Below are 25,338 nucleotides of genomic sequence, written 5' to 3'. Positions count from 1 at the left end.
TTGTTAATAGTTATAGGTGTTACTGTTTGGCTTTGTCTAAGAGCTTGTGCAAGAGGTTCTAGTGAGAGTGCAAATAAAATTGGTGACAAGGGACAACCTTGCCGACAACCTCTTTGAAGTAAGAAAGGTTGTGATTGACAGAAACCTGTTGATACGGAAGCAGAAGGACATTTATATAACAATCGTATAATATTTAGGAACTTGGAGCCAAATCCAAAATGCTCCAGAACAGCCCACAGATAGTCCCATTCAAGCCTATCAAATGCTTTGAGAGCGTCCAAAGAAAAAATGGCAGAAGTAGCATTAGTGGTCTGAGCGTAATCAATAATGTGTAATAGTCGGTGCATGTTATCCGATGCTAAACGGCCCTTCAAGAAGCCAGTCTGGTCATAATGAATCAAATTGTCAATATATGGTTCCAATCTTAAAACCAATGCCTTGGCTAGGATCTTGACGTCGGCTGATATCAGAGATGTTGGACGATAACTAGAACAACTTAGTGGATCTTTGTCTTTTTTAAGCAACAGGGTAATGATGGCAACATTTTGATCTCTATGAAGTGTACCATGATCAATGGCATAATTCATGGACTTCAGAATTAGGGGGCCCACAATATCCCAGATAGCTAGATAGAACTCCGGAGGAATTCCATCAGGGCCGGGAGATTTACCTTTCTGCAACAATTTAGCTGCATTGTGGAGTTCCTCCAGTGTTAGAGGAGCATCCAGTAATTCTTGAGCAGATATTGGTAAAGTGGGAAGATTCAGGTGACTGAGAAAATCACTACATTCTCCTCTGTCGAGGCAGACCTCAGAAGAATACAACGTAGAGTAGAATGATCTAAACTCATCATTAACAGCCTTTGGGTCCGTAGTAATTTCACCAGAGTCAGTTTTAATAACACCAATGCTGGCTTTAGATTCGCACTCTTTGAGTTTCAGTGCAAGCAATCTGCTAGGCCTATCTGCATTAAAATAGTATTTTTGCTTTGTTCTATGAATGATAAACTCAGCTTTGGATATAGATAGAGAAGTATATTCTGCTTTCAATAAAAATAGCTCCTGATTAAGCTTATCGGAAAAAGCACTAGCCTGTTGACGATCTAGATCATTAATCTTTTTTTCTAGCTTCTCAAACCGTTTATTCCTAGAGGCCTTGACGTTGGCAGAATATGAAATGCAATTACCCCTTAAAAAGCATTTTGTAACTTCCCACAACGTCTGCGGATTATGGCAGTGGGAATTAATTTCCAAAAAAACAATTAATTATTGTCTAAGTTGATCTAGGAAGGAGATGTTGTATAATAATGTAGTATTAAAGCGCCATCTATTGACTTTAGAGACTTTAGCACCTATAGTGATATTACAGATAACCGGTGAATGATCCGAAATCAAAATAGGCAAAATATCAATAGTAGGCCCTACTGATGTATTGGACTAGAGAAGGATCAACCAGAATATAATCGATCCTAGAAAACGACTTGTGACGGGTAGAATAGAATGTGTAAACTTTAGAATTACCATTTTTAATAAGCCATGGGTCTACAAGATTAAGCTCTGCAATTAAGCTATTAAGAGCTACTGACGAGGGCGTTGCGACAGAGTCAGCTGAGGAGCGGTCTAACTCAGGGTGGACACAAGCATTGAAATCCGCGCCTAAAATAATCTGATAATCATTGAAATTAATCAAAGTTCCAGAAATATTATCCATAAATTGGTTATCACATATGTTCGGTGCATATATAGATGTTAAAAGGACTTTAGTATGATTGATTCTAGTGGCTGCATATACAAACCGCCCACAATCATCTTTCCCCATTGAATCCACAGATAAACTTAGTGATCTCTTATACAGGATTAAGACACCTTTAGATTTGTTAAAGGACAAATCCAGTGAAAAATGAACCTAGGGGTAATTAACACATGGTTACCGAGTCGATCGTTCCCTGCGATGCGTTTTCATGAAAATCGAATGTATAGAGTTTTATCTTTAAAAACAGATTAGCTCATAACAGTAGTATATGGGGCACAGAGTAAGTAAAAATAAATCGATAGTTAATACCACTAACAAGGCTCAAAATAGCCTCACACTAACACGGTAACATAATGAGGGTCCTTACATACAAACCGAAGCATTGAGAACTTTGTAAGTGTACAGACAGTTTAATAAGAATATACTTTATAAAGACAGAACATTACGCGTTGACATGCAGGAGCCATCTTGGAAAACAGTCTCGACTAATCGAGTCACGAACGCCGTCGATAGGATAGCTGGTCGATAGGAATTACGTTTGTGAAATCTAACGTAGCACGGCGTTCGTGGCTCGATTAGTCGAGACTGTTTTCCAAGATGGCTCCTGCATGTCAACGCGTAATGTACTGTCTTTATAAAGTATCTTCTTATTAAACTGTCTGTACACATACAAAGTTCTCAATGCTTCGGTTTGTATGTAAGGACCCTCATTATGTTACCGTGTTAGAGTGAGGCTATTTTGAGCCTTGTTAGTGGTATTAGCGATTTACTTTTACTTACTCTGTGCCCCATATACTAGTGTTATGAGCTAATCTGTTTTTAAAGATAAAACTCTATACATTCGATTTTCATGAAAACGCATCGCAGGGAACGATCGACTCGGTAACCATGTGTTAATTACCCCTAGGTTCATTTTTCACTGGATTTGTCCTTTAAGCGCACATGAACATGCCAACATCTTATAATATTTATTTTGAAAGCGATGAACATCTCCGTCTTTTAAATGGGTTTCTTGGAGTAGCGCAATGGATCAATCTTTCCGTCGCAAAAATTCCAAACAACGAGTGCGCTTTATTGGTGAGTTTAAACCCCTCACATTCCAACTTAGAATATTAAAAGCAGACATATCGTGTGGAGGTAAAATGACAAGTGAAGTGTAGAAAAGCCCATGGCCTCGAAAACCATTTGGAAAAATGTGTACGTTAAAATTAGTTGCTGCCGCGAACAAAACACAGATGAACATAAACGAAACTATGTACATACAATTTGCAAGCCGCGAGGATATAACGAATCCCCTGGCTAGCATAGGGCTACAGTTTACAAGAGCCGTGACTGCACAATTGCGGTGTGATCCCAACCACTACTAAGTAAATATTTTATAGCTAGAATAGGGAAGGATTCAAGATTGTAATAGGCTACAAATTGTTTAAAAATAAATCACAAAATAAATTCCTATATAAAATCTCAACCTGCTCAAAGATTTAGAAGCCTAGAAAAATAAAATAAAGGGGGACCTGCCTCAATAACCAATAATGTCCATAACCTATTCTGTGGTAAAAAAAAAAAAAAATGTATATAGGCTATATAAACCCAATTAACAAATAAGAAAAGTAAGATAAATGGCTTACAAAAGCATATACAGTATACTCGCTATGTAGTTTTATCTCTACTGAGTTACGGATTGCTCCATATCCATGTCAGCACAGCGGTCCAGTTGAGGAGGCCGTCCCGCGGATGCTATAGCGATGTCGTTCCCAGGCCGTGAAGACAGAAGATACTGCTCGGCCTCCAACGGCGAACGGAAGAGGTTTTGTCTCCCTGCATGAATGACCTTAAGTGTAGCCGGGAAGAGGAGAAACGATTGAATTCCGAATGTATCCATCTTCTTCCGCACCTCAGTGAAAGCCTTCCTTTTCTTTGTAGTGTCTGCGCTATAATCCGGAAAGAAATGAAGGGGTTCGCTGCCGAACTTGACTGGGTATGCGGCCCTCGCCCCGTTGAGAATGGCCTGTCTATCGGTGTAGTCCAGCAGTTTGAATATAACCGTGCGTGGGCGTTTAGACTGCTTGTCTGAGTAGATGCGATGTGCACGTTCGATTTTAATTTCTCTGTTCGCGATGGAAGGTATCCATTTGGGCAGGTTCGCCTTTAAAAAGGCGATGCAGTCATCTCCCTCAGCACCTTCTCTGAGGCCGACTAACCGTACATTGGATCTTCTACTGCGGTCTTCTATGTCAGCAATCTTTATTGTGGTGTCATCAAATTTAGATTTCAGATAGCTGATCTGATCCCTGTCTTTACGAACAGCCGCCTGTATAGTGTCGTATCTGGATTGGAGCAGAGATACCGATTTTCCAACTTGCTCGATCTTCCCGGTTACGGTGGTGACTGCTTTATTGGTATTTTCAATTTCACGTTTCAGATCTAGAATCTGAGGCGTCAGCACATCATCTATAGCAGATTTGATAGCGACAGTGACAATTCTGTCTAAATCAGTCTTTTGTTCGCTCAAGGCTTGTTTCACTCCGGCCAAAATGGCGCCATCCAGATCAGCTCGGGAGATAGTGTTGGAAGACTCTCTAAATTTCTTCTTAATGGGAGAGGTAGCGTCCTCCCGAGTATGAACAAGTGTGGCCTGAGTCGACATTTTCGATTATTTCACGTAATTTAGCATTTGGTTTTCCTTCAAAGACCTGAAAAAATGCGAGTGGTGTGGAGAGCGTCTTTTCAAAGCTGCACCGCCATTAACGCGTCACGTGCTTCATGGGATATTGTTTTAAAGGCTTCACGTGATCCCTTATGAAAAAGAAATGTGCTTAATTGTATTGAATGTGCTCTTTTGGTGTACTTCAAATCTTAAAAGTAATTTTGCAGATAATATAATAATAATGAAATAAAAGGCCACTTAAGTGTACTTAAAAAATAATTAATTTTCATGTTTTTTAACACTGAAGTACATGCTTAAAAAGTGCACTTTTTATGTTTTATTAATGCTTTGTTGTGCTTTAAACAAGTACATTTATTTTAAATGTACTAAATTGCATAATCATCATTACAAATGTGTAACTACAAATATAGTAAACTACATGACAGAAATAGTTTCAATAGAAATGACATTAAATGTTATTTCAGCTTGTCAATGCATTCAGGAGTACACTTTAACCATGTTGCATAGACAATAGAAGTAATTATGAAATTACATGTAAAGATGTAACTACTTAAGTGAAGGACTTAGAAGTTCTACTTAAGTGGGTCAATAAAACACTCTAAAGTTCAGTTAATTGCATTTAATATACATTTAATGTATATTAAGGATTGTATTCTCAGTTTCACTGAGATCGAAATAATTAAACGACATTTTTTTGCTGCTCCTGAGACATATTTACTTCTGAAAGTTACTGTACGTTTTCATAGAAAAGTGAATATTTTTTAGCTCTAAAGATATAGATTCCCCTTGTGAAATAGAAGTACACTTTAGCATTCATTTATAGAGTGCTTATAATGGAAATAATAAAATGTTTAATATTTTATTATTTCCATTATAAGCACTCTTTAAATGTATGCTAAAGTGTACTTCTATTTCACAAGGGGAATCTATATCTTTAGAGCTAAAAAATATTCACTTTTCTATGAAAACGTACAATAACTTTCAGAATGTCTCAGGAGCAGAAAAAAAAAAAAAGTCTTGTTTAATTCTTGCGATCTCAGTGAAACTGAGAATATAATCCTCATTAATGTTAATTAGTGTATCAGTAATTAACAATAATAGTGAATGATCTGTTCTCATGTAGGCCTAAGTAATTAAGCGCGCGTGTGTGTGTGTGTGTATTAGAGCTTTCTTTTTTCGAGCATTACGTCACTCGTTTCTCAATTCATGCCATGCTCTCTTTTATGTTTTGAAAATGTCTCATCTTTAACACTATCACATGTCCTGTGTACCGTGAAGTTTTTGTGTCACTTCTTTTGTCTGTTATTTGATATTGGTGGAGTTGTTTCTTCAGGGTTGATCTGATTGGTGGAGGAGTCGAGAGTGTTTGGTTTTCTGACAGCTCAGGGATTGTTTTGTAGAGAAGTGCTACGAGCCGCTGCATCTGAAGCACTATGACATTGGAGAATCGTGGGGACGGATCTACCAGCGAAGCGTAGAGCTGTGCACGTGCCTCGATGGGGAGGTCAGCTGCGAGCGTGCACGTTACACGGGTATGACACACTGAAACTACAGTACCGACACCTGATCCCCTTGAGCTACTGCTTTTTCCTTTTGAACATTGTTCTTTTTTTGTGTGTGTGTAGTGTGTTTGCGAAATCTCTGTGAAAATGACGGAGTCTGTAGAATGATTGAGGCCACTGGTGAAGAGGTGTGTGGGTGCAAATCTGGATATATTGGACAATACTGTAACATCAGTGAGTACACACACACACACACACACACACACACACACGGTTTCCATGTTTTATGGGGATTTCTCTTAGAAATAATGATTTTTATACTTTACAAACTGTTCTATCCCCTCTACACTAACCCTACCCCTAGGATTTTGCCATATTTGTAGGGATATTTTGTCCCCATAATGTAGGGTTTACCAGGACACAAATATGTAAATTACACACATCCATACTGGAAACACAAATTTTGAAGCAGTTTATTTTTGAAAACGTATGTTGTATGTGTCTAATAAGTAACTATAAGACAGTGTGGGGTGAGAGTGTGTGCAGTTTACATTGTAGAATCCAAACATTATAAAACCCCATAGGAAAATCTTGAAGGAACCAGGGGTGAATTAGTCTTCTGGGTTTCGTTGTAATCTCTGAACCACTCTATTAACACACATGCAAATGTGTGTTCAGTATAAATATTCTAATAATCTTTAATTAATAAACTTTCCCTGTGTGTCATCAGACCCACGAGAGCAGTGTTACCGTGATTCAGGTGCACAGTATCGTGGTGTAGCCAATGCCACAGTCTCTGGATCATCCTGCCTGCCGTGGAACTCGGATCTGTTGTTCAGTGAGCTGACAGTAGATACAGTGGACAGCGCCCCCCTCAGGGGTCTCGGAGAACATGCTTTCTGCAGGTGACTGCTTACATTTACAGTCTCATCATGCTTGTCATTATAGTAAAGTGCTGAAGATTTACCTTTTATAATAAAGCAGAGGTAACTTTAAAAAGTGCACTTGTGTTGAATGTGCACTTGTAGTGCACTCCAAGCATTAAAAGTATTTGCTGGTAATATAATATTAATAAAATAAAATGCTATTTAAGTGTACTTGAAGAGATTTTGAGACACTTTGATGACTGTTTCTTAAAGGGATAGTTCACTTTGAAATTAAATTTTGGTATGTTTTAGCTTACCTCAAGGGCATCCAAGATGTAGGTGTCTTTTTTTCCGCAGTAGTTTCAATTTTGATATTTTTAGGTCAAACCGTTCTTGTCTGTCAGTCATATAATGCAGGTCTATGGTCACTGTCTCAAAGAGCATGCACAGAGTCCAAATTAAAACAATTCCCTGTCGTCCAAATTAAACAATTCCCCATCGTAAGTACACATTGATGGCCTAAGACACGAAACGAGCAGTTTGTGTGAGAAAACGAACAGTATTTATATCGTTTTTACCTCTTATACACAGCCACGTCCAAGTGATCTGATCTGACGTGTACGCAGACTGGTGCATAGATATATACACTAGACGTCGCCTTGTCTACGGCAGTTCATTTGAACGAATGTCTTTAAGGCGACATCTAGTGTATATATCTATGCACCAGTCTGCCTACACGTCACACACCAGGATGCGCGCGCGCCCTCAGATCACTTGGACGTGGCTGTGTATAAGTTCCAAGTCCTCCAGAGTCGCGGACAAAGCCGATTCGAAAGATGTTCGCCAACAGCCGCCATTCTTTGTTTTCAAGTAGCAGCAGGTAACCGTCGCAACTCTGTCGTCATATGTTAAGCCCGCCCCCGCCTACTCTATACACGACGTGATTGGCCTGACCCAATTTAGGTTTTTGCAGCTAGAAGGTCTATGGAGAGTTGCTAGACTGCCCTGGCTGCAAAATACATTTTGCTGCCGCTAGGGTGCGTCTAGATTTCTAGGCTAACTTAAAGGGTTAGTTCACCCAAAAATGAAAATTCTGTCAGTAATTACTCACCCTCATGTTGTTCCAACCCCGTAAGACCTTCGTTCATCTTCGGAACACTTGGACTATATTAACGATGTCTTTAATGCATTTTCTGGGCCAGCAAGTTATAATGTCTTAGAAGCCTATGGAGAAGTGATCCAGCTCTCAGATTTAATAAAAAATATCTTCATTTGTGTTCCGAAGATGAACGAAGGTCTTACGGGTTGGAACAACATGAGGGTGAGTAATTACTGACAGAATTTTCATTTTTGGGTGAACTAACCCTTTAAGTCCTACCTAATTTGCTCAAAAAGCACCTTTTATTTCATTGCAATTAACATGCAATTAAGTGTCTGAAAACATTGCATTCAGTTCACACTTAAGTATATTCTGCTAATGTCACAGGTCTATGAAGGAGGACTCAAATGCAGAACGAGTGTTAACCGGTTTATTGACAAACAGTAGACAGATGACAAGATGTGGTGGGAGAGGTGAACAGTCCAGACCATAGGCAGGGATGAGACACAATGACAGCCGTTGTAACTAGCTGAGCAGCAGTTGTAACTAGCACAAGAGGACTGTAGGCTGGAGAGTAATAATGGCAGAGCAGAATGACACCTGAGAATACCAGCAATAAGCCAGACAGGAACTTCAAGTACACCAGGCAAAGAACTCAGGGATCTCAGGCTTAGCACCAGGCTTGCTCCAAAGCAAAGAGTGTAAGCAGCCAGGGACGCTCTGCTAGCAGGACAGGAACTTAGTAACAAGAAACAAACTATGTAGCACAGAAGTACACAGTACCACAACATCTAACAAACTGGCAACACAAGAGGGAAAGAGCACACATATAAAGGGAGCTAAGAACAAGAGGAACAGGTGAGCACACTCAGGTAAACAAGGACTCAAACAAGGGAGCAGAGAACATGAGGAACAGGTGACAACACTCAGACAAACGAGGACTCAACTAGACAAGAGGGCGTTATACAGGGAAACTAGGAGGCAGGAACAGAGGAGCACATGGCCATGGCCAACACAAACAAAGACAGAGCCATATTATGTTGAAGTACAACACAAACATAGATACAGACAAAGCTGCCAGGGCAGAACCCTGACAGCTAAAGTATATTATTTCAATAAGTCTGCTAAAGTGTAAAGGGTAGTATTATATTTCTATGTAACTGTGTGCTTACTTTTCTAAGCAATCGGACATACAATTTTCACTAATTCCAGAGACCAGAAGATCACATGCAAGCACCTAGCAACCACGCAGAGCACCCTAGCAACCACATAGCAATGCCCTAACAACCCTTCGGAACACTTTAGCGAGCACCACATAGCAACACCTGGCAACCAGCCACAACAGTGTCATTATCACAGTATGTGCAAGTGCCACTCATGTCATCTCCTGAAAATGTAAAAAAAATGTAAAAATCGAGTAATTCTGTGTTTAATATAGATATAATTTTATTTGATTTTGCAGAAAGCATTGATGTTGTACAGTCTGAAATTTTCCATGTGACTTCATATGGCAGGAACCCTGATCAAGATAAGCTGCCGTGGTGTTACACAATGACGGAGAGAGCCATTTCCTGGGAGTACTGCGACATCCAGCCCTGCTCAAAACAACCATGTTAGTACAACTGCACATGCACACACAAGAGCAACAAATCCTTCAGCTTCTCCAGAATATTCTTGATTACTCAAAAATAGTTGTACATGAGAAGTAAAATAGTGATAAAGCTTCCTAAAAATTCTGTAGAATTCTGCCATTCTTCCAGGCGTGAGACGAGGAAATCTAAACCAGTGTTGCCTGAAGCAATAGGTTTATTGGTCATGAGAACTTGACATCATGTAGCTGGAATGCCCTGAATATGTTATGGATTTTATTAACCTTGATTCTAGCACAGACATGAGCAAGTTGCTCTTACTGTTACCTATTCATTCTTATAATTTATTTTCTCTGCTGATCAAAAGTTTGGGGGCAGTAAGATCTTTGTTCTTTTTGCACAATGCACAAGGTCACATTCAATTGATCAAAAGTGACAGTAAAGACATTTGTAATGTTACAAAAGATTTCTGTTTCAAATAAATGCTGTTCTTTCTACTCATGAAAAGGGCCCTCAAAAACGAAAATATATCATGGTTTTGACACGGCAGCACAACTGTTTTCAACAGTGATAATAATTTATCATTTTTTCTTGAGCAGCAAATCAGATGATTAGCATATTACAATGATTTCTGAAGGATCATGTGACACTGAAGACTGGAGTAATGATGCTGAAAATTCAGTTTTGCATCACAGGAATAAATGACATTTTACAATATATTACAATAGACAAACAGTTTAATTCGTAATAATTTTTCACTGTTTGATCAAATAAATGCATCTTTGGTGAGCATTTAAAAGCATTAAAAACAGTAGTGTACTGTATGTAGCGCAAATGGATCATCTATAGATCATCTGTATATAATCCCTTAATCCTAAATATATATATATATATATATATATATATATATATATATATATATATATATATATATATATATAATTTTTTTTTTTTTTTTTTTTTTTTTTTTTTTTGCAATGACTCATTTATATATGGTTTCATTCAGTATACATAGGCCCAAGGGTGTAACTTTGGTTTGAGAAGTGGGGGGGACACAAAATGGGGGGGAAATGTTTTCGATTTGAATCCCATTTCCTGCATTTACATACATTAAGGGACTATGGTGATACAAACTTATAATGTGATTATAATGATAAGTTCTGCCAAAAAGAATAGTAGGCTACTAAACATGTATAAGAAAAAGATGTCTTACTTTCTTTATTGTTTAATAGGGGCTGATCGCCAAGACTTTAGAGTATCATTTTATAAAGTCAAAAATGTTAGCCATTAATGTTTTGTGTGTAAATAAAATTTAAATGTGATGTGAGACGCAATTTCCACTATAATGTAGAAACAACAAAGACAGTATTTTTAAATAATTGTTTAATGGCATCTTTTTATGAATGAAGGCCAGTATCACTGATATTAATATAGCTACCAATGTCTTGATGAAAATGTGTGAATAAGAGCGTGATCATATAACCCTAGCTAAAGGATGACAGAAAAAATGGATGCTGCTTTAATTGCGTTAAATATTTTAACGCGTTAAAGCTGGACAAAAATTAATCGCATGTCCCCCCTGTCCCCATAGGAAATTACGGCCATGCATAGTCCTATTGATTCTATTTAATTGGTGTCATATTTGCAGATTTCCTTTTTCATAGCTGATGGAAAAACTGCTGACAAAAGCTCAAATGCTAAGACAAATGTCTTTGTTGCAGTTTCTTATAAAGTCGGCATTAAACAGAAGTTGCGACAGTCTTTTCTTCCCTATTGTGACATATCATGGGACTTGATTTTGTCTATGGGGAATTGATTGGACCTTAGTTGATAGTTGTAGTTTGCTATTGGTAGATTCATGTGATTAACAGGTTGTCCCGCCCTTGTGCCAGTAAACACGTCATCAGAGAAGAGATGGTGCTGAAAGATGGATGGAAAGCTATTTTGATTAAAGAATACGAGGGCTCATAAAAAAAATAATAAAAAAAAATAAAAAAAAAGATGTGCACCAATACATCATTTATAATAAATACTGCAATATTCCATAATAAACAAGAATTGCCAATTTATATTTCTTGATGACTTATATTCAATATAATTCAATCATGTGTGTTTGGATTATTTTAATTGAATATTCTCTCTGTTCCTGATGTCAGCTTCCCGCAGAGGTCCTGTCATGGCTGCTGTACAACGGCCGTCCCGCACCCCTGCCAAGACACCGGTGTGTGGGAAGAGGCACAAGAAACGGATCGGTCGGGGTCGTATCCTGGGTGGGACGTCCGCATTGCCTGGCGCTCACCCCTGGATGGCAGCGTTGTACATCAGAGATGAGTTCTGCGCGGGAACGCTGGTTTCCACCTGCTGGATCGTATCCGCGGCTCACTGCTTCCTGCGCAAGTATGTGTGTGTCTGTGTGTTTATATGTATTTGCATTTAGGAAATTTTAACTTCATTCTAACTCTCTTTCTCAGTCCGTTGCGGTCACAGATTCGGGTTGTTCTTGGCCAGCATTACTTTAACGACACCGGCCCGAACACCAGGACGTTTGGTGTTGAGGACTATATTTTGTACCCTCATTATACTCAGTTCCAGCCGACCTTAAATGATATTGGTGAGGACTCCAAATACAAAAACTTTAACATCATTACAAATTTACAAGCAATGTCCTGCATGTGTGTGTACTTGTTTAACCTACATTGTGAGGACCAAATGTCCCCATAAAGGGGACCAGCCAGTCACGAGGGAAATGGAATAATAAACATACTAAATTATGTTTATTTGAAAATGCAGAAAGTTTTCTGTGATGGGTGGGTTTAGGGGTAGGGTTAGTGTAGGGGGATAGAATATACAGTTTGTACAGTATAAAAATCATTGAATGGAGAATCCCTACAAAAGATACCGAAACCAAACTGTCAAGGGTGGTTGCAGGAAGGCAGACGGAGACGAGGATATATTTCCAAAACAAAGGTTTAATGGTAAATATAAATATAGCTGCGAGCAGCGATTGCGGGCCCAAGCCGGTGGCCACCGGGGTGGCGGTGTCACCGGCTTGGGCCTGCAATCGCTGCTCGCAGCTATATTTATTTATATATATATATATATATATATATATATATATATATATATATATATATATATATGGTGTGCGTCCACGGCGAGGAACGGGCAGAGAAGAGCGAACGTTTTTTAGTTCATTCCTACTTCCATAGGAATTCATTGAAAACGCTCGCTCTGCACCATTATCCATGTCAGTGCGGTCAAAAGCATTTTGAAAGTGACACACTTCCTGCTGCCAGTTGGTGGCTCTATAACTTTGACTCACAATAGTTACATCCATCTGATCAGCCTGCTGAAGCACGAACACACTGCTGAAGTTTCATCAAGATCAGTTAACGTATGCAGAAGTTATATTACTTTGTGTTTCTCTTTTCTCGCCATAAATTCGTTTCCTCGCCACAGCCAAACCGTTCGAGATATCAAAAATCCGTCCGCAATTTAGCATCCTCAATGTCTTGACTTCATGCTGACCGAGTTTGGAGGCGAGGAGGCGATTGGATGAATTCTCTAGGATGAGTACATCAAATTCCACAGCATGCGTTTTTCAAACAACCCATAATAGCCGACTTCCTGTTGGGCGGAGCTAATAACTTAGAGTGCGGAAGTTGTTCGGCCCGATGAGATCTATATGTGTACCGAGTTTCATATTAATTCATGCAAGCGTGTTTGATATATGGACCAAGTTTTCAGACCGTGTGCAAGGGGGCGCTGTTGAGCCCCCCTGCCACGCCCGGGTACCAGCTTCAGCCCGGCTCTGATGACCGTGGGTTCTGACCTGTGTGAAAAGTTTCAAGAGTTTTTGAGCACGTTAAGGGCCCCAAAAGCCCCTGAAACCTTGAAAAACAAAGATTAAATGGAATAGACAAATCCCCCCCCCACACACACACACACAGACACACAGAGAGAGAGAGAAAATTCTCCAGAAAATCCACATTCAAACCAAAATATCTGACTTCCTGTTGGTCTGAGGTATCAATAATCCTTTCACAGGTCTACATCTGCCGTGTGTCTACATTATACACATAAAGTTTTAAGCAAATCGGGTAAAAATAAGAGGGTGATTTCAAAGCATTTTGAAAGTGACACACTTCCTGTTGCCAGTTGGTGGCGCTATAACTTTGACTCACAAATGTCACATCCATGTGATCGGCCTCTTAAAACGAACACACTGCTGAAGTTTCAGCAAGATCAGATAATGTATGCAGAAGTTATAACACACTTCCTGTGTCCCATTATTCGCCATAAATTCGTTTCCTCGTCACGGCCAAACCGTTCCAGATATCAAAAATCTGTTTGCAAGAATTCATCCTCAATGTGTTGAATTCATTCACACCGAGTTTGGAGGCGATCGGATGAATTCCCTAGGAGGAGTATTTCTGTCACATGCCTGTCCTGTCTTGTGCTGCACATGGGTGTTTTGTTATTTTGGGCCATGTGCTCGTGTCTATTGTCTAGCCCCTCCCATCTTGTTATCTGATTATTGGTTAATTTGTCCCACCTGTCTGTCTCGTTACCCTCCTTTGTTTGTTCCCCTATTTAGCCTCCTTGTGTTTGTAGTCTTGTGCTGGTTCGTTGTCCGAGTTTCCCCGTTCCTGGAGTCCTGAGTTTTTGAGTTTTTGTACCTTGTCTGCATGTTACTAATAAATTTCCTCTGCATCTGTATCCTCGTCTCACGTTAACTGTTTCGTGACAGAACGAACCAGCCTAAATGTGGATACAGCGGAGTGAGATTTTTCCTCAAGGAGAGGAGAAAGGATCCTCTATTTCTTTGCTGGAGTATTTCGCCAGGTGCGCTCAAAGGACTATGGAGGAGGAGAGGACCACGGCAGATGGCAGTCAGCGGAAAGGAAAGCCTTCACCGCTGGTTCCGAAACGGAGGAGAGGGAAGAACCCCTCCGTGACAGTTCTGGTGGACCCAGTTCCGGTGGACCCGGGTTTGGTGGTCCCAGTTCCGGTGACCCCAAAACGGAGGAGGAGAAGGAAGACTTCCTCCATGCCTGTTCCGGTGGTCCCGAGTCCGGTGGTCCCAGTTCCGGTGGTCCCAGTTCCGGTGGTCCTGAGTCCGGTGGTCCCAGTTCCGGTGATCCCGAGTCCGGTGGTCCCAGTTCCGGTGGTCCCGAGTCCGGTGGTCCCAGTTCCGGTGGTCCCAGAACTCCCTATCATCAGTCCTGCCATGGCCAGGAGGGCCGTGCATCTCTTCTATGCAGTAACGGTATTGCGTGGAGGAGACACAGTGGGTCTGCCGAGCCTGTGTCTTCGGACAAGATGGCCGCCGCCGAACCTGTTCAGATCACGTCTGCCCAGCCAGAGATTGTTCACGTCACGTCTGGCTGTTCCTGAGCCGGTGGTGTCTGTTCCTGAGCCGGTGGTGTCTGTTCCTGAGCCGGTGGTGTCTGTTCCTGAGCCGGTGGTGTCTGTTCCTGAGCCGGTGGTGTCTGTTCCTGGGCCGGTGGTATCTGTTCCTGAACCGGTGGTGTCTGAGCCGGTGGTGTCTGTTCCTGAGCCGGTGCCTGTTCCCTGGCCGCCCGAGGGGTCGTCTCCGCCCCGGCCGCCCGAGGGGTCGTCTCCGCCCCGGCCGCCCGAGGGGTCGTCTCCGCCCCGGCCGCCCGAGGGGTCGTCTCCGCCCCGGCCGCCAGATGGACTGTCGTCTCCGCCCCGGCCGCCCGATGGACTGTCGTCTCCGCCCCGGCCGCCCGATGGACTGTCGTCTCCGCCCCGGCCGCCAGATGGACTGTCTGCTCCACCCTGGACTCTCGAACTTTGTGTGCCTCCCTGGCCTTCTGAACTGTCCATTCCCCTTGTCCCGCCCTGGTCTGTCCCTCCCTTCCCGCCATGGTCTGTCCCGCCCGTCCCGCCCGTCCCGCCCTGGTCTAATGGAGCGTCTGGTAGCCGCTCCGTAGGGAGGGGGTAATGTCACATGCCTGTCCTGTCTTGTGCTGCACATGGGTGTTTTGTTATTTTGGGCCATGTGCTCGTGTCTATTGTCTAGCCCCTCCCATCTTGTTATCTGATTATTGGTTAATTTGTCCCACCTGTCTGTCGAGTTTCCCCGTTCCTGGAGTCCTGAGTTTTTGAGTTTTTGTACCTTGTCTGCATGTTACTAATAAATTTCCTCTGCATCTGTATCCTCGTCTCACGTTAACTGTTTCGTGACAATTTCACATTCCATTGTATGCGTTTTCCAAACAACGTATAATAACCGACTTCCTGTTGGGCTTTTGTAAAACTTAGAGCACGAAAGTTGTTCGACTTAATGAGATCTATATGTGTACTGAGTTTCATATTATTACATGCAAGCGTGTTTGATATATGGACCAAGATTTCGGACCCCATTCCAGGGGGCGCTGTCGAGCCCCCCTGCCACGCCCGGGTACCAGCTTCAGTCCGGCCCTGATGGCCGCAGGTTCTGACCTGTGTGCAAAGTTTCAAGAGTTTTTGAGCATGTTAAGGGCCCCAAAAGTGGCAAAAAATAATAATAAAAAATAATGAAAAAATAAATAAAATAATCCTTACGAAAACAATAGGGCCTTCGCCCTTTCAGGGCTTGGGCCCTAATTAAACACAGGACAACAGAACAGGCAGCAACATACACTAAATATAACGGAGATCGGACAAAGACTGACTGAACAGACAGAACTTAAATACAAACACAGATGACACTGATTAACAGAACACAAGTGATACAGATGATGATGATTGACTAAACAGGTGATACAGCTGAACTGATAATGACAGTGAAGATGAAAAAGACAAAAGACAACAAACTAACCCAAACACCACTGTGACAGAACGCCTCTGCCCCCACGTCCTCGCGCCGTAACGAGAGAGATGAAGGTGGGGGTTTGGGAGGAGGAAGAGGAGCAGGCGGAGGGCTGGCAAAAGGAGTGGGCGAAGGGCTGGAGAAGGCAGGCAGACTATCAAGGGAAGAAGGGTTTGGCTGAGAGGTGATAGGTCCAGAGGGATGGATAATCCATGGTGGAGCCAATGGAGGGAGGAGGCTGAAGGGCAGGAGGTTTTAGGGCGATGACGGACAGAGGCGGAACCGATGGGGAAGGATGACAGGGAGGAGACGGAAGTTCGTCGGGCCATGGTGGAGCAGAGGGTTCAGAGGGACACAGGGAAGCCGCTGGCTCAGGCGACTGAGGTGTAGACGGGGACACAGAAGGGCGCGGTGGAGATAGAGGGACTGAGGACCAAGGAGGAGCAGAAGGGAGTGAGGAGTCCAATGGAGCCGGGGGGACGAAGGGACTGGGCGTAGCCAGAGGAGTGCAGTCCAGAGGTGAGGGTAGGTTGACGAGCGATCTAGGCGGATCAGGGGGGACGAGGGAGCCTGGTGGAACTGGTGAACTGATGGGCCACGGCGGAAATGAAGGAGGTAAGAGCCAAGGGTTAACCAGTGGACTGATGGGCCGATGTGGAATCCTGGACGCGGTGGCTGGAGTAGAATCCCAGGCATCCACTGTCCAAGATGGTGACCATAATGGCCAGTGTTGCAGTCACTGAGGGCTCAGGCGGTGTGGTGACGGCCATCTTTGCTGAGGGCTCAGGCGACGAGGCGGCGGCCATCTGGGGATGAGGCTCAGAAAGGGTGGTCTCAGCGGGACGAGACTCTGGAAGGGTGGTCTCGGCGGGACGAGACTCTGGAAGGGTGGTCGAGACTCTAGAAGGGTGGTCTCGGCGGGACGAGACTCTGGAAGGGTGGTCACGGCGGGACGAGACTCTGGAAGGGTGGTCTCGGCAGGACAAGACTCTGGAAGGGTGGTCTCGGCGGGACGAGACTCTGAATCGGGTGTGGCTGCGGCCATTTTGGCCGATCGCGCTGACATGGGCGGTGGATACGTCACGCTGGACATCAGTCGTGGACGCCCGGAGACCGATCTGGTGGCAGGCCTGACGTGAAGAAGCTCGGCCTCGGCAGGCATTACGTGAAGAAGCTCGGGCTCGGCAAGCATGATGTGAAGAAGTTCGGCCTCGGCAGGCCTGACGTGAAGAAGCTCGGCCTCGGCAGGCATGACGTGAAGAAGCTCAGGCTCCGGACTAGGCTCTGTGCGGCGAGCGGGCTCCAAACTGGGCTCAGTGTGAAGTCCTGGAGCAGACTCCAAAGAGCGTAGTGGAGCGGACTAAGAAGAGCGGATTGGATCTGAAAATGTAGCCACTGGAACGGATCCAGTCGATGTGGTGACGACGCTGGCTGAGGTGTGTGGTTGAGCGGCGATGTCATTATCAGCCTCACCTACGGTGAAGTACTCTTTAATCTAAATTGGCCAACACTGTTATTTTTTATTTATTTACAATTTAAGCATTTGTCAATTCCATTTGAATGTTTATTTAATTTTTGTTGCAAAAAAAGTAATAATAATAAATAATAAATAAATTAAATATTGCAAAAAAATTAAAACAGTTCATATCAACTTTTTTAAAAACAAAATATGCAGTATTAAATGCATTTGCAAAGCTTCGCCATTCAACATTATTCCAAAGTTGTATAATAAGTAAATACATTTTAGTCTAAATTAGCAACACTGTTATTTATTCATTATATATATATATATATATATATATATATATATATATATACACATTGCAACAAACAACAAAAAACAGAAGGTTCTGAAGGTTTTACACCTTATTTAAGGTCTTCATTTTCATAATACTAAATAAATGTGGCTGGCAAAGACAATTCAGTGACAAATCAGTTCATAATTTTATTGAATTATGAGAAAAGCAATCCTGAGTATTTAATTTGTGACTTTAATCCTGATAATTTGTGACTCCAAAAAAGATGAATGAGAGTCTGTACACACACACACACACACACACACACACACATTGGGTTTTCGTGTTTAATTGGGACATTCCATAGACATAATGATTTTATACTGTAAAAACTATACATTTTATCCCATAAACCTAACCCTACCCCTAAACCTACCTATCACAGAAAACTTTCTGCATTTAAAAAAAAACAAAAAAAAAAACAGCACTTAGGTATGATTTATCAGCTGTTTTCCTCATGGACCAAAAATGCCCCCACAAGATCAATACAATTCTGGTATTACTACTGTACCTTGTGGGGACATTATGTTCACAATGTAGACAAACTACACACGTACTTTATAGTTACTCTTTAGTTTGTCTTACATTTACACTTTATTCCTTTGCTCTCATTAATACTGATATGTACACTGTAAAAAATATTTTTTGCTCTTAATAAACGTATGACTTTTCAGAGGAAATTCAAATTGTGATTTTTAAAGTTTCCAAGGAAATGCATGTAAAACATATACAGATGCAGACGTGGGCTGGTGTGACACAGACACGCTCCAACACGCTTGTTCACCAGTACTTGTGCTGTTTGAAAAGTGTCGTTTCCCAATCTCACCATTTCCTATTCTCTCAATAGTATTCCTATCTCCAAAAGACCATAAGAAAAATTAATCTTTTGAATTTTCCAAAAGAAAAGAAAAAAATTATGAAAGCCCTTTGCCTGTGCAAAACTTGCCAAGATGTTGCAATTCGGATAGTATGCATTTGTGTGTTGTGTATGTTTTGTGTGTAATAAAAGCTGTTTTCATAGTCTTACTGAAGCTGAAGAAGGTCAACGGACGCTGTGCTCAGAAAACACCGTTCATAAGGCCGATCTGCCTGCCAGGGAAAGGCACAACGTTCCCGGATCACTTCTGCTGTAAGATCTCGGGCTGGGGTCACATGAGTGAGAGTGAGTATGACTAACAATGTCTCACAGAGATTTTCAGTATTCATATATTTTACTATTTGTTTTTGTAGATGTGAATCATGTTTTGTTTTTTGTTTTTTTTAAGATTATGATTTTCTATGATGATGCTAAAGATGCTGATTATATGTAGACAAAAACAGCAGCTCACTGTGTATTGGAACACACACACACACATATACAGTAAATTATATATATATATATATATATATATATATATATATATATATATATATATATATATTTTATTATTATTATTATTTTCCTGTTATCTCCGTAAAGCTGCTTTGAAACAATCTGTATTGTAAAAAGTGCTATATAAATAAATGTGACTTGACTAGTATATATATATATATATATATATATATGTATATAATGTGTGTGTATATAATGTGTATATACATATACTCTATATTGCCAAAAGTATTGGGACACCCCTCCAAATCATTGAATTCAGGTGTTCCAATCACTTCCATGGCCACAGTTGTATAAAATCGAGCAGACTGCTTCAAACCGTTTTTTTTTTAAGTCTACATTTATCTGATTAAAGTGACTATCGATGTGACATCATTAATGAATAAATAAGCCTGAACCTCGAGCTGAGACTCGAACACGGGTTGCCTTGTGCACAGATATGGCATATGACACAGCGCTGCCCATAAGGCTATTGCTCCTACATAACAGCTTTTTTTGATCAGTTCTTTTGTCTTTGGATCGTTATATTTCTCACAGATTTTTGCTCGTTCTAAATCAGAACGATTACATTTATTTGAATGCATTAGTGAGAGAACGATGTGAATAAATTCTACCTGGCAGCGTTTATCTACTAATAGTGAAGCTGTGTGTTTTAGTAACTAAGAAATATATGCTAGAATTTTTTAGTTTCTAAGCTATTTTATTGATAAATCACAGAACAGTGTTGACAATCAGTGTTGGGTAAAGTTACTTTTAAAAGTAATGCATTACAATATTGTGTTACTCCCAAAAAAAGTAACTAATTGCGTTACATTACTTTTGCATAACTTTTTCTCACCCGGGCTGGGCTTGCTTGTTTGTTTTCCAATAACAACAAAAAGTTCTATTTTTGGCAAATGTTAAGGCCCTTTCACACCAAAATGTAAATAAATAAGCCTCAGGCTGAAGGAAATGCATATTTACTCCTGTACAGTTGAAGGCGCTGCTCAAACAAAACTGCCATTCTGGATTAAAGAACAATAGGATACAGGAGAAGGAAGTTCAACACTCTTATTTCTAAATCTAATCTAAAGTCATTTTTGCTTATTAGTATGGTTGAATTAGATCATTGAAGGTCAGCAGCTAAGACATTGGTTAATAAAGTGAGATTAAATGCATAAAGTATATTTGTGTAATTTAATATAGTTAATTATAAATTATTTTGTATCTGTTTGTATTCATTTTGAGGAATACTGGATGTTTTCGTGCAAGTGAGATGAGTAAATGCATGTTCACATTTAGTCTAGAACTAAAATAACCATCATGTTTACACAGTGCACACAACACCTCCTCACTTTATTTCTCTCAACATGGGGACAGGAGAGCTGGCAGTCAATAAATGTGAAAAAGTAAATAGCTTTACTTATTTAAAAAAAGTAACTTAGATATTTTGTAGTAAATTGAAAAAGTAATGCATTACTTTACTAGTTACTTGAAAAAGTAATCTGGTTACGTAACTCAAGTTACTTGTAATGAGTTACCCTCAGCACTGTTGACAATACATATCTGCGCTACTGAATGTTTTTGTGTGCCCGCGATCTGCACGTGATGTGTGAGCTATTGTTGTGTCTGTGTGTGCGTTACAGTGCAGCAGCGCATTAGTTTAGACCAGCGATTAACTTATGTGTACAAACTGTTTAAAACGTGCATTCAACTGATCAATTTTAAACATCCATATGTATAATTAAACATATTTTGTGGATATGTTTAACTTTAACTGATGTAATTGTAGTTTAAAAGTTGATTTCAAAGATTTCTTATCGTGTCGCGCCCTCTATAGGCCATGATTAGCGACTAGTCGACGTCAAGCTTAGAACGTCATGGCAGAGCAGTAAAGTCGAATAAAGTCATTATAGATGTATACAGTATGTGTGTGTGTAAAATAATGTCTGTATCACATTGTGATTGTTTGAGGTCAGCATTATTCTGATAGCTCCGTTAAAAAAGATTTTCTTACTCATTATGCTTGTCTTGAGAAGCTAAATGGCTTAAGATATTGTCTTGTTTTCTGAAAAATGTGTCAGAATGAACTGAATTTATGCTTAAAACAAGAAAAAAATATCTGCCAATAGCGTTTGAATTTGTAAACTTGTTTTCCATTTGAAAGTAAAATTGAAAGTAACTTGAGTGTGTTTGTTTAGAGGCAAACTCATATACAAACCTGATCGAGGGAGAGGTGAAGATTATTCCGTTTGACCAGTGTTCGAGTCCAGAAGTGTATGGATCAGAGGTCCGGTCGGGGATGCTGTGTGCCGGTAGTGACTCCTCCTGTGTGGATGCCTGCCAGGTAAGACGCCAAATCACCAAGCACTAATATGATATATCTTCCTTTAAGATATATCTTAATATGATATATATGAAGTATCTTTTTTTTTTCAGAAACCAATGTTTTTGGGGGTTTTTGTACAAAAAAACAAATATTGGATTGCAGATTTGAATTTTATATGCATGGATCATGGTAATGACACTGATAAAGCAGGTTTAAATGTTTTACTTTTTTTATTTTAGACTAATATTCAATATTATTTATTCTTTACAATAATTGAGCTGTTTTGAACATAAATTTGACATTTTGTAAACTTGCAAATTGGACTGTAGATATATACATACAAGTTTTTAAAGTAACACTTTACAGTAAAGTTACATTAGATAGTAAAAATACTTATAAAGCATTTATATTTACTATTATTAAAATCAAAAGTTGTATCTGTTACTATTACTAAAATCAAAAATCATATCTGTTAATATGTATTAAAGGGTTAGTTAAAAAAACATTTACTCACCTTTGTGTCGCTCTTAACCCATAAGACTTTTGTTCATCTTCGAAAGACAAATTACAATATATATATATTTTTTTAATGAAATTCCTTTAAAGGGATAGTTATGTCATCATTTACTCACCCTCAAGTTGTTCCTAACCTGTATAAATGTCACCAAGCAGATCTCGTGCCCCATTTACTACCATATTATTTTTCCTACTATGGTTGTCAATGGGACCCGAGATCTTTATGGTTACCAACATTCTTCCAAATATCTTCTTTTGTGTTCAGCAAAACTAATAAATTTATACAGGTTAGGAACACCTTGAGGGTGAGTAAATGATGACATAATTTCCATTTTTGGGTAAACTATCCCTTTAATGAGCATGAACTGCAATGTACATCTGTATATTTTTATTTACTAATGTTAACAATAACTAATGTAACAAATACATAGCTCTTGTTAGTTAATGTTAGATAATGCATTATCTAATGAGACCTTATTGTAAGTGTCACAGTTTTTGCTAATGGTTGACACTGAGTTAAAAAAAGATTTTATGATTTTTGCTGAGTAGGGTGACAGAAACCATTTTGCATTGAAGCAATTAAAAAGCATTGAAAAATTTGCCATATGTATCTTTTTTAATGTGTGTGATGTAATTTTTTTTAGGGAGACTCCGGTGGTCCTTTAGCATGTGAGTGTGACGGTGTGAGTTTCCTTTACGGCATCATCAGTTGGGGGGACGGATGTGGACGGTCAGGAAAACCAGGCGTTTATACCCTCGTGCCCAAATATTCTGAATGGATAAACAGCGTCATCAAAAGATCCAGAAAAACAACATCAGCTAACAGAACAAAGATAATCATTTGCATCGGGAATCAATGCAAAAGATAACCCATAAATCAACTGTGACTTTATTATTAATGTATTAGTTTACACTTTCCATTACAGTGTTCATGTTACTGAGTAATACTAATGAACTTCAAGATAATGTGTTATTAATGCTATTGTATTTATATTAACAAGCAATATTGTGACATGTACACACTGTAATAAGTTTGTTATGTATTATATTTCATTTTATTTTTTTGCATATCAATAAATTAAGTTGATAGCTGTGAAGTAAATGTGTCTTTTAATCTGCATGAAGTATTTTAAAAATGTTTTTAGATCGTGCTCTAAAACTATCTATCAAGAACATGTCCAGGTCATGATAGATATTAATACGTAGATATCAAATCGACAAGATATACATCTGCGTGACCACCATAAAGTGAACAGACAGATGAAGTTGAAATGAAACAGTTTGTTGTTAAATCATAGTATAGCAGCAATCATTTGTATAGTAATTTATTCCAATATATTTTAGAATCATAAACTACGAGCTCTGAGGTATTTTCTCCACTGACTTCCATTCAAACAAGTCTTTATGTTGACCTTTGTAATATTCTCTGACACATCTGGAGTGGCAAAAATGCATCACCTAAATATTATCAGTTCAACACAAAAATAAAAGACATAAAGATTTGTATTTTCAAGTTATAAAGTTATTATTTTTCATTTTGACATTGTTTTCATGCCAGTTCCTCAGTTTTCTTTACTTTGTTTACTTTTGATTTTGTATTTTTTAATTATTTTTTTTCCAGTGTGGGGTGAAAAAAACCCCCCAAAGTGGTACACATATTTAAGATCTTAGGTAGTTTCATTAGTTTCTTTTAGATACCACGTCACATTTGTTCTTTCTTTCTTTCTTTTTAATTTATTTCAGACATGTTAATAAGTTCCTACACTTTGTTTCTATCACATACAGCCAGTCTTTAACTCCCACATGAAATTGAGCACATAGACACATATGTGCATAGAAACCCTCATCCATATCCATATGTACATACATATATATATCCACACATACCCACACCTACGTGCATACATACATACCCATATACATAACACATATACAGGTACATATACATACCTACATGCATATACAAACGCTTACATATATACACAAACGCATACATATACACGCAAACAAATACACACTAACACTCTTTAACATGTCTGAAAAGGGGTTGGAAGAAGTAAAAAACTTATTTAATCCTACCCCCTCTCCAGTATTCAAAACTTGCATTTGCAATAATCATCCTGTTTCCAAAGTCTTATAATCTACGAGAAAAAAATAATAAAATAATAATAAATAAATAAATAAAAGAAAATGAATATGAACATATATCAATAGAAAGTAATCTAATATTATTCTTATAGTAAATTCTAGAGCCTTGACTTCAAATCCTTATTCACATCCCCCTACCATACCCACATACACATTCATATGCATACACACCTACACAAAAATATCTCGTCCCACTCACATGTACAGTTCTATCTACACCGTACGAGACATCAATTCACCTCTGGCTTTCATCTCGATACTTCACAAAAATCATCGGTCTAAACCTCTTTTTAAACAAACTCATGCTTGGACATTGCTTAAGTTCTTGACTGAGTTTATTCCAAACCCTAACACCACAGACTGAAATGCACATCCTCTTCATGGTTGTTCGAACACTCTTTATCCTGAAGTTGCACCTTCCCCTGTAATCATAACCCCCTTTCCTATCCGTAAAAAGTTTCTGTATGTTATCTGGTAGTTGTTTGTTCCTGGCTTTAAACATTAACTGAGCTGTTTGAAATTCTACCAGATCTGAAAATTTTAGTAGGCAGGAATTTCTAAATAACTCATTTGTATGATCCTGAAAACCTGCCTTATGTATTATCCGGATGGCTCTTTTCTGGAGTGTGCACAACGGTCGGAGTGAGGATTTGTAGGTGTTACCCCAGGCTTCCACGCAGTAATTTAAATAAGGCAGAATTAGTGAAAAGTATAATATGTATAGCTTTTATATTCAAGAACTGTTTGGCTTTACCAAGAATGGAGATACTTCTGAATAATTTAGACTGAACATGATGAATGTGTGGCTTCCAGCTGATCTTGTGGTCGATCATCACCCCCAGAAACTTCATTTCAGTAACTCTATCAATATTTATACCGTCTATCACCATTTTTACATCGCTGTT

General features: G+C 39.7%; 1 protein-coding gene across 3 annotated transcripts in view; it reads left to right on the top strand.

Moving 5' to 3' along the window:
• hgfac (HGF activator) overlaps window positions 1–23,383 on the top strand; it is a 33,661-nt gene extending 10,278 nt beyond the window's left edge. For 2 of the 3 annotated variants that reach the window (XM_084110451.1, XM_084110452.1), the window contains 9 exons: window positions 5,821–5,952; window positions 6,046–6,156; window positions 6,653–6,827; window positions 9,402–9,499; window positions 11,633–11,873; window positions 11,948–12,087; window positions 19,111–19,251; window positions 21,642–21,787; window positions 22,930–23,383. In XM_084110451.1, coding sequence (XP_083966577.1) covers window positions 5,821–5,952; window positions 6,046–6,156; window positions 6,653–6,827; window positions 9,402–9,499; window positions 11,633–11,873; window positions 11,948–12,087; window positions 19,111–19,251; window positions 21,642–21,787; window positions 22,930–23,154 — 1,409 coding nt within the window. In that variant the 3' untranslated portion in view covers window positions 23,155–23,383. The remainder of the gene's footprint in view (window positions 1–5,820; window positions 5,953–6,045; window positions 6,157–6,652; window positions 6,828–9,401; window positions 9,500–11,632; window positions 11,874–11,947; window positions 12,088–19,110; window positions 19,252–21,641; window positions 21,788–22,929) is intronic. The other variant, XM_084110453.1, reaches the window with a different exon arrangement.
• Window positions 23,384–25,338: the final 1,955 nt, after the last annotated feature.

Source organism: Abramis brama, assembly GCF_963993115.1.
Source record: "Abramis brama genome assembly, chromosome: 3".
NCBI classification, from domain to species: domain Eukaryota; kingdom Metazoa; phylum Chordata; class Actinopteri; order Cypriniformes; family Leuciscidae; genus Abramis; species Abramis brama.
The sequence above is the reverse complement of the archived record's forward strand: the minus strand, read 5'-3'. Positions and strand labels throughout refer to the sequence as shown.